The 15,509-nt window shown below is 46.7% G+C and overlaps 1 protein-coding gene across 1 annotated transcript in view; it reads left to right on the top strand.

Moving 5' to 3' along the window:
- Positions 1-492: 492 nt before the first annotated feature.
- RHOQ (ras homolog family member Q) overlaps positions 493-15,509 on the top strand; it is a 30,845-nt gene continuing 15,828 nt past the window's right edge. The window contains exons 1-2 of the mRNA XM_053383385.1: positions 493-1,571; positions 2,620-2,678. Of these exons, the coding sequence (XP_053239360.1) occupies positions 1,424-1,571; positions 2,620-2,678 (207 nt within the window). The 5' untranslated portion in view covers positions 493-1,423. The remainder of the gene's footprint in view (positions 1,572-2,619; positions 2,679-15,509) is intronic.

Below are 15,509 nucleotides of genomic sequence, written 5' to 3' on the forward strand. Positions count from 1 at the left end.
CTTAACTTAAGAAAACTGAGGGGCAGTTTAAAATTTTGATTTTCTAGTCCTACACTCCACTTGACAGCCTTCTCCCGCTTACTTTTAAGAGGGCTTTTAATAATGTTTCCAAATATATTCCTTTTTTATACTACACCTGCCCAAAGTGGGGGGGGGACCAGCAGTACCAAAAAATCCTTATCCTCCCAAACTCTAAAATGTTTCCTTAACGGCCAGCGTAAAAAAATAATAATCATAATAATAAAAAAGTGGAAGAGACACAACACGGCTAAAAACCGGAACAGATTGCGGCAGCCTTAACTTAGTGTCCTCCAGCTGCTTCCCACACCTGGCCGAGGCTGCTGGGAGTTGTAGTGCCAATGCAGCTGGACGAGGGCGCCCGGTTGGAGGAGGCTGCGTGGAAGTTCCGAGGATTTATCGATTACATCATCGCCGGGGAAAGCGCGTTGCAAAAAAAAAAAAAAAAAAAAAAAGGGAAAGGGAAAACTGTGGACGCTTCTCGGCGCTGTCGGCTCTTTGGAGAGGAACCCTCAGCTGCTCTCCGGCAGCGATTCGGCATCGCTCCTCCTTTCTCCGCTCCAGCTAGTCGGAGGTGGCGGCAGCAGCAGCAGCAGCAATAGGACGGCGGGCGGGCTCGTTCCTTTCCCCTTTATTTATTTATTTTTCGGAGAAGTGGCGTTTGCAGCCCGGGGTGGGGAGGGAGGAGTGTGTGCGTAAAGATCCGGCCGCTCCGGAAAGTCAAAGTGGGCTCAGCGCAGTTCCTCTCTCCGGGAAAAGGGGAGAGCGGGCCTTCCCTCCGCCGAAGGAGGAGGCGGGCGGCTCGGCTGTTGTTTCGCCGCCGCGCGTTTTTTGTTTTACGCGGCGCCAGGGAAGCCCCCCTCGCCCTCGCCATCGGGGCGCAGCGCCGCGGAGAGCCGGCGCCGCGGTGCGGATTGTGCGCGCACGGCGCCCAACTAGTTCCTCTTTCCGCCGGGCAGCCGCCGCCGCCGGAGACACTCGGTCATCGTGCCCGCCGGAGGAGGAAAATCCCTGCCAGCCAAGTTTGGCACCGGCGGGGAGGGCGACGGCGAGGCGGCGCAGGGAAGGAGGGAGGGCGAGCCGAGAAGAAATGCCAGCGCCTGTGATTTGTGGCTGAGCTGCTCCCCGGCTGCCAGCCAAGCCGCCCGCTTCGCCCACCGCTGGCTCCCCTCGCCTGGCACCGATGCGCCCCCCCCCCCGAGGGTCGTCTCCTGCGCCCTTTGCTGCGCGGCGCCCTGTGATCTCCGCGCCTCGACCACCCTCGACGGCGTCGTTCTTCGCCCCGCTCAGCGCACTTTTATCCTTATTATTATTATTGGAAAGGGGGGGTCTCTTTTTTTCCTCGCCGACTGTTCCCCCTCCTTCCTAAAATGACGATCGGTTTGGGAAGCTCCTTCTCATCATCATGGCCAACGGGACGGGGGCGGCGACGGTCATGCTGAAATGCGTGGTGGTGGGCGACGGGGCGGTGGGCAAAACCTGCCTGCTGATGAGCTACGCCAACGACGCCTTCCCGGAGGAATACGTGCCCACCGTCTTTGACCATTACGCAGGTAAACGCGCGTCTCGCCGGGAAGTGCTGAGTAAGTAAGGGCGCTCCGGCTCCGCCACCCTCTTCTCCGCCCGCCCCCCCCCCCAGCTTCCAGCACCCCAGAAGCAGCAGCAACAGAGCCCAGCAACTTCAGTGAAAACTTTTCCCTTTCCCTAATTCTGCTCTCCTATCCCCCCTCCCTTCCCCCCTCTTTTCTCCTGTCTTCTTGTAAAGCAGAGGCTGCGTTTATTTTTATTTCTTGGGGGGTGGGACGACTCGTGTTTGCAATCCCGGGGATCCCCGACGCCCTCCTTTTTTGCAAAAGGAAAGCAACTCAAAATGACTCCTCTAAAGCGCACTCCTCTTCGGCCCCCCCCCCCACCTCAATTGGAGGGGTCTGGTTGTGGAAGAGTGGAAGGGGGGAAGGACGGTTTGGGACTGCAGATGCCTGACCACTCCAAAATTGTCGCATTTTATACATATATATACGTGTGTGTGTGTGTAAAGGGACTGGAATAGATATATATATAGAGAGAGAGAGAGAGAGAGAGTATTTAATTGGTGGGGGCAGAATAGGGAGGCGAATTGCCGTTATGACAGGAGCAAGGATTTAATCCATGCCGGATAGGACCTTGATAAACTGCAACTGAAAGTTGGGGAGCAAATGGGACAGGTTAAATGGGGGGGCCAACCCAACACCCCCTCACTAGCCTTTGAAGTCCTGTTATGAGCACATGATGTACAGTATGTGTATTGACACACACACAAAAACAAGGGCACCTTTTTGTAGGCTGCAGCATGTTAATGGGGAGTCTAGTTCTGTTTTGCTCCATCACAAAAGTGCTTCGAAAGTGTATATCTGGGCAGAGACAGGGATCATTGCTATTTTTAAAAGGCTGCCTACCCATTTGAGTTGTCTGTGCTTTTTTTTTTTAATTTTTGAGTTTGGGAGAGTAATTGAATCCACTTGTTTGCTCCTTGGTCTGGTGAGGAAAGAGGGAGCTTGAGAGAGAGAGTGTGTGTGTGTTTCTCTGGGGCCCCTGCCTGATATTCTCTTTCTCTCCTTGCAGTCAGTGTGACAGTCGGTGGCAAGCAGTATCTTCTGGGGCTATATGACACTGCAGGACAGGTAAGGGCTTCCCCCCCCCCAACCCAGCAGCTTCAAAGCAACAGGGTGGGTTGCCTTTTAAAAGGGGGGAAATAAAAAGTGATCGGCATATGGTGTTTTCCAAAGCTTGAGCTCTGTTCATGCTTACTTGCACACGGTGAATTATTCAAGGACTGCCGTTTATGTTGAGGTGTCTCAATACAGCAGCTTGTAATAATTGCCTCATTTACTGCCTTGTCGCAGATCTTTGGAGAATGGATCGCCCTTCCCCCAGTATTTTAAAATACTATTATTTCAAAAATCAATAATTGCAAGCAGCCGATTTTGTGATCCCAACTCCTATCACCCAGGGAAAAACAACCAGCCTTGTGAGATACTTTATTTTTAGTTCCAAATGGCTGGGTCCTCTTTTGAGTTCTGCCTTGCTTCTCATTGGTGGACGGGCAACATGAGCCTCTGGCTCTGATTGGAGAATAATGGCATCATCTAATGTTATGGGAAGGCATTTTGTCTGATTGTGTTTATTATGGCCCCAGGGACACATTGCTTCCCATCCTGAAATCATTCTTTTGAGTCAAAACATTTGCAAGGAATGACTGAATAGTTTTGGAGCACAGCAGAGAGGGGAGGTTTCTCCCTCTGTTTCAAATTTGTCTGCGCAGGAGAAGGAAAACAACAAGAAGAGATCCCAAACTACAGCTTTTGCATCCAGAGCAGACATGAGGAATAGTACTGTTGCCAGTTTGCTAGTGCTTGTTGGTTTGCATTATTTTAGCCGTAATGGGCTGGACGCAGACTTTCCTCTACTTAAAAGTAGACATCCTCATGGGACTTAAGGTCAAGTCCTATTCATTTCAGTTCTGGGGCTGGGCGATATATCAATATATCATCCAAAACTGGTTTGAAGTCCATGTTGTGATACTGGTTTCATAATTTTTGACCTGGCAGTATATTGTGAATCATATGTGTGTGTGCTATGCAAAAAATCACGATGCAGGAGAACCCGTGAAGCTGGTCAATGCCTCTACAGTACAGTGGTACCTCAGGTTACAGACGCTTCAGGTTACAGACGCTTCAGGTTACAGACTCCGCTAACCCAGAAATAGTACTTCGGGTTAAGACCTTTGCTTCAGGATAAGAACAGAAATTGTGCAGCGGCGGCAGCAGCGGGAGGCCTCATTAGCTAAAGTGGTACTTCAGGTTAAGAACAGTTTCAGGTTAAGAATGGACCTCCAGAACGAATTAATAATAAGTTCTTAACCCGAGGTACCACTGTACGTAGGTCCATACTTATTTCATACATCATGATATATCAGTATATTGTGACGTTTAAGCTGGTGATATACCACGACGTTGAAAACCAGATATCACCCAACCCTACTCCATTATCAGCATGACTAAGGCTGCAATCCTAACCCATTTACCTGGGAGTTCAGTGGAACTTCTTAGTAGACATGGTTAAGATAATAGCCTCATTAATCCAGCCCATAGGTACTCATCTTCTGTGGTATCGAATCGTAACTTGATATTGAACCAGACAGAGGGCCTTCTTGGTAGTGGCACCCACCCTGTGGAACACCCTCCCTTCAGATGTGAAGGAAATAAGCAGCTATCCTATCTTTAAAAGACATCTGAAGGCAGCCCTGTTCAGGGAAGTTTTTAATATTTAATGCTGTACTGTTTTTAACATTTGATTGGGAGCCGCGCAGGGTGGCTGGGGAAACTCAGCCAGATGGGCAGGGTATAAATAAATTATTATTATTATTATTATTATTATTATTATTATTATTATTATGCCTTCATGCTTTGAATGTAGATGTTCTGATCAAAAATGTCTCTAGGCCCCAAAAGAGTCGGGGGGCCAAAATATGTTTAGAAATCAGTTATGCGGTCTGTGATGACCCTCTTTTGTATTTCTGTACATCATTTCTGTATATCCACATCACTGTGTGGCACCATATACAATTCATAAGAACGTAAAATGAAACACTGCTGGATCAGATCGCTGAGGATAACATACGAAGAGGCTGCTGGATCAGGCCAGTGGCTCATGTGGTCCAGCATCATTTCTCCCAGTGGCCAACCAGATGTCTGGTGGAAACCCACAAGCAGAAACCGAGCATAAGATCATTCTCGGTTCTTGCAGTTTCTAGTAACTGGCATACAGAAGCAGAAGCATTCTGTAGAGGCAGCTTCTGTATGTGGGGGTAGAGCATAGCTTCCACCAAGGCTGGTAGCCACCTCCATAAATTTATCCAATCCTCTTTTAAAGCCGTCCAGGTTGGTGGTTATTGCTGCCTCCTGCAGGAGTGAGTTCCACAGTTGTAACTATGCGCTAGGTGAAAAAGACCGCATTTCCCACAGCAGCCAAGCAGGTGCCTTGTAGAATCCCATAAGCAGGACATGAGAGCAATAGTTTGCATGCTGTCTTCTCCAGCAGCTGGCATTCAGAAGCATGCTGCCTCTGATCTTGCCCCCAGTGGCCGACTTTGGGCCTTCGAGTTTCAGCGGTGCCTTGTGTGATGCCAAAATTTGGCATCTTTCGTTCAAAGTGATTGTTGCAGCACCCTCTCGGCTCAGCTCCCAGTATGGGAAAACCGGTTGCGCTCCCCTAAGTCTGCCTCTGCTGCCACCATGACTAGTAGTAAAGGTAAAGGAACCCCTGACCATTAGGTCCAGTTGTGGCTGACTCTGGGGTTGTGGCGCTCATCTCGCTTTACTGGCCGAGGGAGCCGGTGTACAGCTTCCGGGTCATGTGGCCAGCATGACTAAGCCGCTGCTGGCGAACCAGAGCAGCACACGGAAACACCGTTTACCTTCCCGCCGGAGCGGTACCTATTTATCTACTTGCACTTTGACGTGCTTTCGAACTGCTAGGTTGGCAGGAGCAGGGACCGAGCAACGGGAGCTCACCCCGTCGCGGGGATTCGAACCGCCGACCTTCTGATCGGCAAGTCCTAGGCTCTGTGGTTTAACCCACAGCGCCACCCGCGTCCCACCATGACTAGTAGCCAGAGATAAATGTTTCTGCCACAAATTTGTCTTGATTCCATTTTTAAAGTTGCCTAAGCGAGCAGCCACAGCCACATATTGGGTCAATTACCCAAATTAAATGATTTAACCGTGGAAGCTGCCTTATCAGATGATTGGTTCATTCTAGACCGTCTCCATGCAAAACAGATGTTCTACTACTGATCTACACCAGATGAAAGTTCTACCTAGTTTTTCTGAATATCTTGGGGGTGAGAAGGACGTGCTATCCAAAATGTATGGCTAACCAGAAACTTGAATAATTAGAATTGCTCTATAGGAGCTGCTATCATGCAAAGGTGGACTTGAACTGTCACAAGGTAATGATTTGGATTGATAAGGTTTTATCTTTTAAAAAGTAAAGGATTAATGTACATGGGACTAGGCATTTGGCTAGAAACTCAGAAGCAATAAAACAATGATGGCGTTGGTTTAAGCTGTCTAGATTTTAATGGCACACACTGCAGCTATGCCATCAACAACTTTTCTCTAGAGCCGCGCTTGCTATAAAACTTTCACAGTTTCAGCAGCTGGAACATTAAGTAAATGTCTGAAAAAGAACGGAGGACCTTCTGTAAAATTGCAAGAGGCTGCGGTTCTTAATTAGGAACTCCAGGGGAGCAATATGAGATGGCAGACCCTTACAGGCTCATTTTTAAAAAAGAAAAGAGAAGAAAAAGAGAGAGGAGGAGAAATCGGACAAAACCTCTAAAATGGCATTGGTATGACTTGGAAATGTTCAGGAGAGTGGTGGTATTTAGAGCAGTAATGGGGATCCTTCAGGTGTTGAACTACAGCTCCCATGATTCCTGGCTATTGGCCATGATGGTTGGGGTTGATGGATACTGGAGTCCAATAACATCTGGAGGGCCACAGGGTCCCCACTCCTGTTTTGGAGGCACAGGTTCCCAGGTTCAGAATCTCCAGTTAAAAAGGAAGTTGGATGGTAGAGACAAAAAAGTCCGAGACCTTCAAGATGTGCTGCTAGTGAGAATAACACAGGGCTTAGATGAGGCATAGGTCTGATTCAGCATGAGACAGCTTCACATGTTCATCGCTGGGAGAGATCATCTGTGGCGTTGGGCTGGGTGTTCAGCAATATGCAAATGATACCCAGCTCTGCTTATCGGTTAAATCTGAGCCTGTGAAGGCAGTGAAGGTCCTGTGTGGGTGTCTGGAGGCGGTTGGAGGATGGATGGCAGCCAATGGAGTGGGTTGAATCCTGACGAAACCAAAGTGCTGTTTCTGGGGGGCAGGGGTGGGCAGGGGTAGGGGTCTCCCTGGTCCTGAACTGTGTATACCTGAAGGAGCGTCTCCACCTCCATTGTCTCATTTGGACACTGAGGTCCAGCGCTGAGGGCTTTCTGGCGGTTCCCTCACTGCAAGAAGTGAGGTTACAGGGAACCAGGCAGAGGGCCTTCTTGGTAATGGTGCCCGTCCTGTGGAATGCCCTCCCATCAGATGTCAAAGAGATAAACAACTACCTGACTTTTAGAAGATATCTGAAGGCAGCCCTGTATCAGGAAATTTTAAAAATATTTTGTTGGAAGCTGCACAGAGTAGCTGCAATAGCCCAGTCAGATGGGTGGGGTATAAGTAATAAATTATTATTATCATATTTTACTTTACTTAGTAAAAAAAAAAAAGAGGTTTGGTGGCATTTGTAGAGTAGACCTCCAGACATGAATGAAATGGGCTGGAGCTAGCATTGTAGACCCAGGGTCACATTCCCCTTTGGGGAGCCACATACGGTTGGTGGGTGGGGCCAGAGGCAAAGGTGGGTGGAGACAGAACCAAAAGTAGGCGGAGTAATGGATGAGACTTTTTACAGCAGGCTACATTCCAGCCACACAAAAGTCAGATTTCACAAACACACACCTCTCTCTGTCTTCTACTTCTGCAAGCAAAAGACGTCATCGCAAATGAAGGCCGCATCTCAGCCAGGCAGAAGCACTTTAGGAGGGCATGGATCAGGGCCAGCATAGACTCTCTGGGGCCGTATCCAGCCTTACTTCATTCTTCCTTTAAAGTCTTACCAGTACACAATGAGCAGCAGGGGAGGAAACTGATATTTTCATTTCTAATACTGGGGAAGAGAAAGTGATAGGTCTATTATATCAGCCTTGGCCAATTCCGGTGCCCTGTAAATGGTGTTGGACTACGACTGCCATCATGCGAGCTGATGGGAGTTGTAGTCCAACAACATCTTGAGGGCACCAAATTGGCAAAGGCAGTATGACCTGAGGTGTTAGGATCTCCATGCTCCTAACAGATAATGAGAAATAACAGACAATAGCAGATAATGTGACGTTGTGAAGCTTTACTTGAAGAAATCTGGAGGTGGTGGTGGTTGCTGCTGCTGTTGATAGTAATACTGTTTTTAAAAGCATATTTCACATGCAAGGCCTTTAAATGGCTTGTTCTGCAACGGAAAGGAAATCCAAACCTCTGAGGTTAAGTGATCTGTAAGGTCACAAGGCAAGCTGAAATCCTGTCTTTTGACCATCAGGGCAGGCTTCCTGTACATTTTTAGATAGCTTCTCAGCCGCTGTTCCATCATAAGGTTCCACTGGCTTGAAGCCAAGCTGAGGCGGGGACTTTTCCCCGCTTCTTCTACCCATATTCTGAGTGTGAGCTGTGAGCACTGGCCTTTCTGCTCCCTTTCTCATCAGACCCAGGGATTTTTCCATACAAGCCTGCGTTTGGCGGTTGGCATGAAGTCTGCATCTGCAGTTAATCACTTGCCTTGGGGAAGTAGTTCTTCCCTGAAGGGAAGTCGCTTGCCAGGCCTTCTGCTAAAGCTGGCCCACAACACACGAGTTCGTGCGGGAAGACAGGCTAGTAACACTTCTTTGTCTGTTGGGCAGGTGTTTGTACTTCTCTGATTAAGTCAAAGCAATTCTGCTGCCGTCTTTGAGCTAAAGTATGTCTGGCCTTGTCGATGGCGTTTTGAGTTTGCACTTTAGTATTGCAACCTGTGCATATGCTTGGAATTACATCGTTCAGCCTGGACACTGAGATCCAGCGCTGAGGGCCTTCTGGCAGTTCCCTCATTGCGAGAAGTGAGGTTACAGGGAACCAGGCAGAGGGCCTTCTCGGTAGTGGCGCCCGCCCTGTGGAACACCCTCCCATCAGATGTGAAGGAAATAAGCAGCTATCTTATCTTTAAAAGACATCTGAAGGCAGCCCTGTTTAGGGAAGTTTTTAATATTTAATGCTGTATTGTTTTTAACACTCAATTGGGAGCCGCCCAGAGTGGCTGGGGAAACTCGGCCAGATGGGCGGGATATAAATAATAATAATAATAATAATAATAATTATTATTATTATTATTATTATTATTATTATTATTATTATACTGAAAACAGTGCTTCCAAGTAACATTTTTCTCCCAAACTTCCTTAAATGCTATTTCCCTTTTGTTTTGTCTTTAAGTTGTTGGTGACGTTTCTTTCCCCTACAGCTGCTGTGGGTTTCTCTCCCCCTGTCCCAGGCCTGAACACCTTTTTCCTCACTAGAGAGATCCCAGCCAACCAGAGACCAAGGACTGAATGTCAGAGGTGGATTTAAGGGAGCACAACCGGTTCGTCCGGACTAGGCGCCGAGCCAAGAGGGCGTGCTGCGGGGGTTGCCACAACAGTGGCTTAGAACAGAAGGGGAGAGGTGGGGACGGGCGCCAAATTTTGGCATTGCACAAGGTGCCACTGAAAGCCCAATGTGATGGTTTAGGAATGCTGTGTCACCAACTAGATAGGGCTATGTGCTCAGGCACTCATCATAGTGTCCCGTTGCACCAGAGGCGGTTTAGTCATGTTGGCCACATGACCTGGAAAGCTGTCTGTGGACAGACGCCGGCTCCCTCGGCCTGAAAAGCTAGATGAGCAACCCCATAGTCGCCTTGGTCCTTTTTCACCTTTTACCTTATGTGTTCATCTCACTAATGGCAAACAAAGTCAATGAACAGTGAGGTTCCCATAGTGAACATAATGACGCCATCAAGGACAAACAAAATCTTGTCAGAATGACACTTCTTGAGTAGGTGGACAACCCCCCAAAAAAGGGGTTGGTTAAAATCTCTGAATGTTGGTTAAAATCTCTGAAAATCTACACACACACCCATCTAATTTCAGCCTTAGGAAAGAGCATCTCAGCGCTTGTCGACTCAAGAGATAGAATTCATATTTTCTCCATCTGTAGCTCTAACAGACACTTTCAAGAATGCCCTGAATAAGGTTTCCATTTGATTTCTGCCATGTGCCTAAGAAAGCCCTAAAGCAGGGGAGGCCGGCTGCTTTATTCTCAAGAGTCCCTTCCTTCTCCAGACAGCCATATGGAGCTTTAAAGGTGTAAAAAGGTAAAGGTACTCCTGACCATTAGGTCCAGTCGTGGACTACTCTGGGGTTGCGCACTCATCTCGCTCTATAGGCCAAGGGAGCCGGCGCACAGCTCCCGGGTCATGTGGCCAGTATGACTAAGCCGCTTCTGGCGAATCAGAGCAGCGCACGGAAACGCCGTTTACCTTCCCGCCGGAGCGGTACCTATTTATCTACTTGCACTTTGACGTGCTTTCGAACTGCTAGGTTGGCAAGAGCAGGGACCGAGCAACAGGAGCTCACCCCGTCATGGGGATTTGAACCACCGACCTTCTGATCAGCAAGTCCTAGGCTCTGGTTTATACCACAGCACCACCCGCGCCCCTCTTTAAGGTGTATTTTGTCATAAATGCAGACCCTCCTCGTGGAGAATCAGAGAATCTATAACAGCATTCCCAAACCAGGTGCCCTCTAGATGTTTTGGATTAAAACTGACATCCCTGTTATCAGCAAGGATATGCTGGTGGTTCCTGTCTTCTAGCCACAGGTTCAGTGCCTTATGTGTCTTCACCAGGACCTTGTCCCGCACGTGGCTTCGCATTTGGAGATGTACTCACTACCATTGCTGCCCAGATTGCCTTCTCCCATATCTTAGCGGCATGTATGCTGGATTTATTCCTGCCACACTTGCATGTCACAGCGCACAAGGCCATGCCATCTTGTAAACCGTGGGTAGGCAAACCAAGGCCCGGGGGCTGGATCCGGCCCAAAAGCCTTCTAAATCCTGCTCGTGGACGGTCCAGAAATCAGTGTGTTTTTACATGAGTAGAATGTGTGCTTTTATTTAAAATGCATCTCTGGGTTATTTGTGGGGCATAGAAATCCATTCATATATTTTTTTCAAAATATAGTCCGGCCCCCCACAAGGTCTGAGGGACAGTGGACCGGCCCCCTGCTGAAGTTTGCTGACCTCTGTTGTAAACAGTTCAGCAGTTCCAGTTTCTCTACCATGGCCACCACTCGCTCCAGCTGTTTTTGTCTAGCAGGATCAGTGGTCAGGGATAATGGGAACTGTAGTCCAGAAACAGCTGGAGACCCAAGTTTAGGAAACCCATTTTTCGTGTTTGACTCAACTCCTTGCCCCTTAGAAGCAGAATAAATTTTGCAAACTGCTTTCTCCCCGCATCCCTTGCTAAAAGCAGAATGAATTGGTGGTAATTTGCGTGACTTATAATGGCAGCAGGATTCAGCTTCCCTTGTCTGAGAATATGTTTAATGTTGGCATCATTATTATTATTTTAGCTCCCAGAGCTCTGCCTCGTGAATGTCTTGCTCCCCTCTTTAGGGGTTCCTTAGTCTCTGACTTTTCTTTTATTTACGTAGCAGCCTTGGAAGCACTGTGCTATTTTGGTTTTCAAATGCAGAAGATTATACTCTCGCTCTCTCTTTTCCCCCAAAAGAGAAGCAAACAATCTGCGGCAGGACCTTTCCTCAGCACCTTGAAAGATAACTTTGAAACTCCAGCTCAGGGCTGGGGAGGGAGATTAGGGCGGGCGATTTGTCTTGCCTGATGATTTTGCAGGCTCTCATTAGTGAGCGCTGTTGTGGAAAGAGATTATAAAGTGGATCTGTAACTGGGAGTCTAGCCTTCTCCAGCAGCCAACCTCGAGTACACATGAACTCTTCCCAGATACCCTTTTTAGCAGCCCTAATGGCTACCCTTCGCAACATGAAGGTTGGCTTCCTTCGGCAGCTCTGACTGATATCTATTTTTGGTTCCTCTTCTAAAAACAGATGGTTCTGATTGAGAGCCTTCTCTTAGGACTCCTGCCCATAAGCTGCAAAGAGCAACAGATGGTTCGCAGTGCGGCGATTACAGAACCCAGAGTGGGTCTTCCAGAGCGTTTGATCTCTGGTGATCTCAAGTGCATTTCCTTGCCCCAACTTTTAGCTCCCTGGGGCTCCTCCAGACAAACTGTTTACTGAACATTCATCCCAAAAAGCTTGCACAGATCCTGCTAGACTGTGTCCGGTCTACATTGATATTGGATTTGTTCGCCGGGCAGTTATATGACAAGGAGCATTCATCCTGATTTGCTTGGAGGGTATTTTTTGGCTTCCTGTTAACTGTTTGTTTATCCCGCACAGTTCAGTGCATTTCTTCACCATCACTTTATTTTTCTTTTCTTTTTTTAAGTGAACTTGTTGCACTAGGCATCAATGTGCTTTACATTACAGTCAAACCTTGGTTTGTAATTTGATATTGATAAAATGTGGTGGTCGTTGGATTTTAATAATTGAAAATTAATTTAAAAATCATGTGAAAAACCCAAAAAACTCTCGGTTTTCAAACGTCTCAACTGCCGAACATTTCGGAAGCCGAATGCCGAAAAACCAGAAGGGAATTCTTCCGTTTTCGAACACGCCTCAGAAGTCAAACGGCTTCTGAGGCGTGTTTCTCTATTTTTCTCAAAGAAACTTGCTAGAGTCCTTTGATCCTTGGTTTTCGAACGTTTTGGAAGTCAAACGGACGTCCAGAACGGAATTCATCCGAAAAGCGAGGCTCCACTGTACTTCAATTGCAGAAACCTGAATTTTCAGTATGCACATAGAATAATGGAATCCTAAAAATATATACTAACAAAGCCGTATCCGACGGATGAAAGTACATGATGTTTGACATGATTGAGAATTGTGGACTCAGGGACGGAGAATTATAAAGCATCAAAATCGAGATGTGGAAAATATGGAAACAAGGAGGAGAGGCAGGACTGAGATGTGGAGATATGCTTCAGAGATCCAGACTGTGGAGAGCTCCAAAAAAATAATAATTATAATTTGGACTATAATTTGGTCTTTTTTAATTTAATTGGAGTATTATGATTGGATATATTAATTGGATGTTTTTTATTGGAAAATCAATAAAAATGATTAAAAAAATAATAATAGAATCCTAGAGTTGGATGGGACCCCCAGGGGCCATCTAGTCCAACCTCCTGCAATGCAGGAATCTCAACTAAAGCATCCATGACAGATGGCCATCCAATTACATCAGGAATTAAACTCAAGATTCTAGTTTCTACAGCTTTATCGACAGACACTGAAGTGTGAGATGGGTGTAAGTTTTGCCGTTTTACTCCCAGTCTCAACAGATGCTGAAGTGGGGGGGGGGGATCTGTAGTATCTTCCTTAGCCATATTAAATGAGTCACTGAGTAGTTGGACGAACCTTGTTTCTCAGCTCTCAATGGGAGATGTTGCCCTTTTCTCATAGGAATAATCAGAGAAAATCACAGTGAGGTTTGTGTGCGTGTGTTGTTTTATTTTAAAAATGGTATTTGCACAGTGTGTTGAATGGCCATAAGGTTGCCTGAACCCCTGTAGCGCGGTCTGTATTTTGTCCAAGCTGACATTTGAAGATGGGAGGCAGCCTTTAAAAGTAGGCGAATAAAAGACTTCTGGATGGATCTTCCGTAATTAAAAGGCAAATGTGGAACAAAGTAACCGACCTGTATACTAATAAGACAATCTGCCATCCCCGTTTGGATGCTGTTAAAGGCACTTTATTTTAAAAAGTCTGCAGATCACTTAATCAGAAAACTCTCCAAGCAGTGTACATAATATTTCATCCATGTTTTATTGATCATTATATTATCAGTAAGACACAGTTAAGCTAAGCAAAGCTTAAAAAAGTGTACATAAAATAGTTATAAGTAAAATGCACTTGAAGTCAACTGGAAAGAAAAACACAAATGTACATAAGTAAATTAGATATCTGAGTAGGGCCTTTTCGGTGGTGGCACCCGCCCTGTGGAATGCCCTCCCATCAGATGTCAAGGAAATAAACAACTATCTGACTTTTAGAAGACATCTGAAGGCCGCTCTGTTTAGGGAAGTTTTTAATGTTTGACGTTTTATTGTGCTTTTAATATACTGTTGGGAACTGCCTAGAGCATAGCTGTCAACTTTCCCTTTTTTTGTGTGGGAAATTCCCTTATTCCAGCACGGTTTCCCGCTACTATCCCAAATTGTTAGATATCCTGTAGACTGTCCCCGGGACAGGTGAGGCTGCTGATCCCTTATTTTTGAGGCTGCTGATCCCTAATTTTCAAATCTGAAAATTGACAGCTATGGCCCAGAGTGGCTAGGGAAACCCATCCAGATGGGCGGGGTATAAATAAATTATTATTATTATTATTATTATTATTATTATTATTATTATTATAATAAATAAAAAAGGCTTCAGCTGGTATCTAAAACAGTGTAGTGAAGATGTTTCTCTATTGCCAATAGGCATGAAGTTCTGCAGCTTACTTGCTGCCACACAAAGAGATTCGCAGCTTGCAAATGTGGAACATACACACGTTCTATGGATGCCTTTTTCGGACTGCTTAAAGAAATATTACAGTATGATGGACTCGGGAGCAGGAATTGAGCCGTGAGCGACAGAAGTAACTAGATTATAATATTGTGGGTATGATTTAACAGTTAGGGTGCAGCAGAAGGGGAGAAACAAGAACTCCATAGAAAATGGGGTGGGAAGTCGACAAAAATAAAATAGTTGTGTATTGATTGTATATGTTGAGACTTATTAAAATATACGTAATTGGGGGGGGGGAGTTCAAGTTCTGCAGAAAAAAAGCGGCTGAATAGGCACATACGGGGGGAAATGGAATCTCAGGTAAGCTGGTTCCAAGCATTTAAGAGTTTTCTATACCAATAGTTAGGGACGCGGGTGGCGCTGTGGTCTAAACCACTGCGCCTCTTGGGCTCGCTGATCAGAAGGTTGGCTGTTTGAATCCCCGCGACGGGGTGGGCTCCCGTTATTCTGTCCCAGCTCCTGCCAACCTAGCAGTTCGAAAGCACGCCAAAAAAAGTGCAAATAGAGTAATAGGTACCGCTTCGGCAGGAAGGTAAATAGCGTTTCTGTGCGCTGCTCTGGTTTCGGTGTTCCGTTGCACCAGAAGCGGCTTAGTCGTGCTGGCCACATGACCTGGAAAAACTGCGGACAAACGCCGGCTCCCTCGGCCTGTAAAGCGAGATGAGCACCACAACCCCAGAGTCATCTGCGACTGGACTTAGCTGTCAGAGGTCCTTTACCTTTACCTTTTATACCAACAGCAAAACCTTAAATTTGACCCAGCAGCAAATAGGCAGACAGTGAAGATCTCTGAACACGGGTCCAATTTCCTAAAACCAGCTCACTCCTGTCTGCAGCTGTGCTACAACATTCTGCAGTCACTGCAGGGAACTCCAGACCAACTGCAAGGGAAGCCCCACATAGAGTGCATTGCAGCAATCCAGAAGTGAAGTTAATAATAATAATAATAATAATAATAATAATAATAATAATAATATTTCTACCCCGTCCATCTGGAGTACTGTGGTCAAGCAGTACTAGTGCAGCCATGGCCGCAGCTGCCGTACCAGCTGAAGCTGATAAAAAGTGCTCCTAGCGACAGAAGCCATCTGGGCGTCCAGAAACAAAAGCTGGATTCAGTAGGTCAGAT

This window comes from Podarcis raffonei, chromosome 3 (assembly GCF_027172205.1).
Source record: "Podarcis raffonei isolate rPodRaf1 chromosome 3, rPodRaf1.pri, whole genome shotgun sequence".
NCBI classification, from domain to species: Eukaryota; Metazoa; Chordata; class Lepidosauria; order Squamata; family Lacertidae; genus Podarcis; species Podarcis raffonei.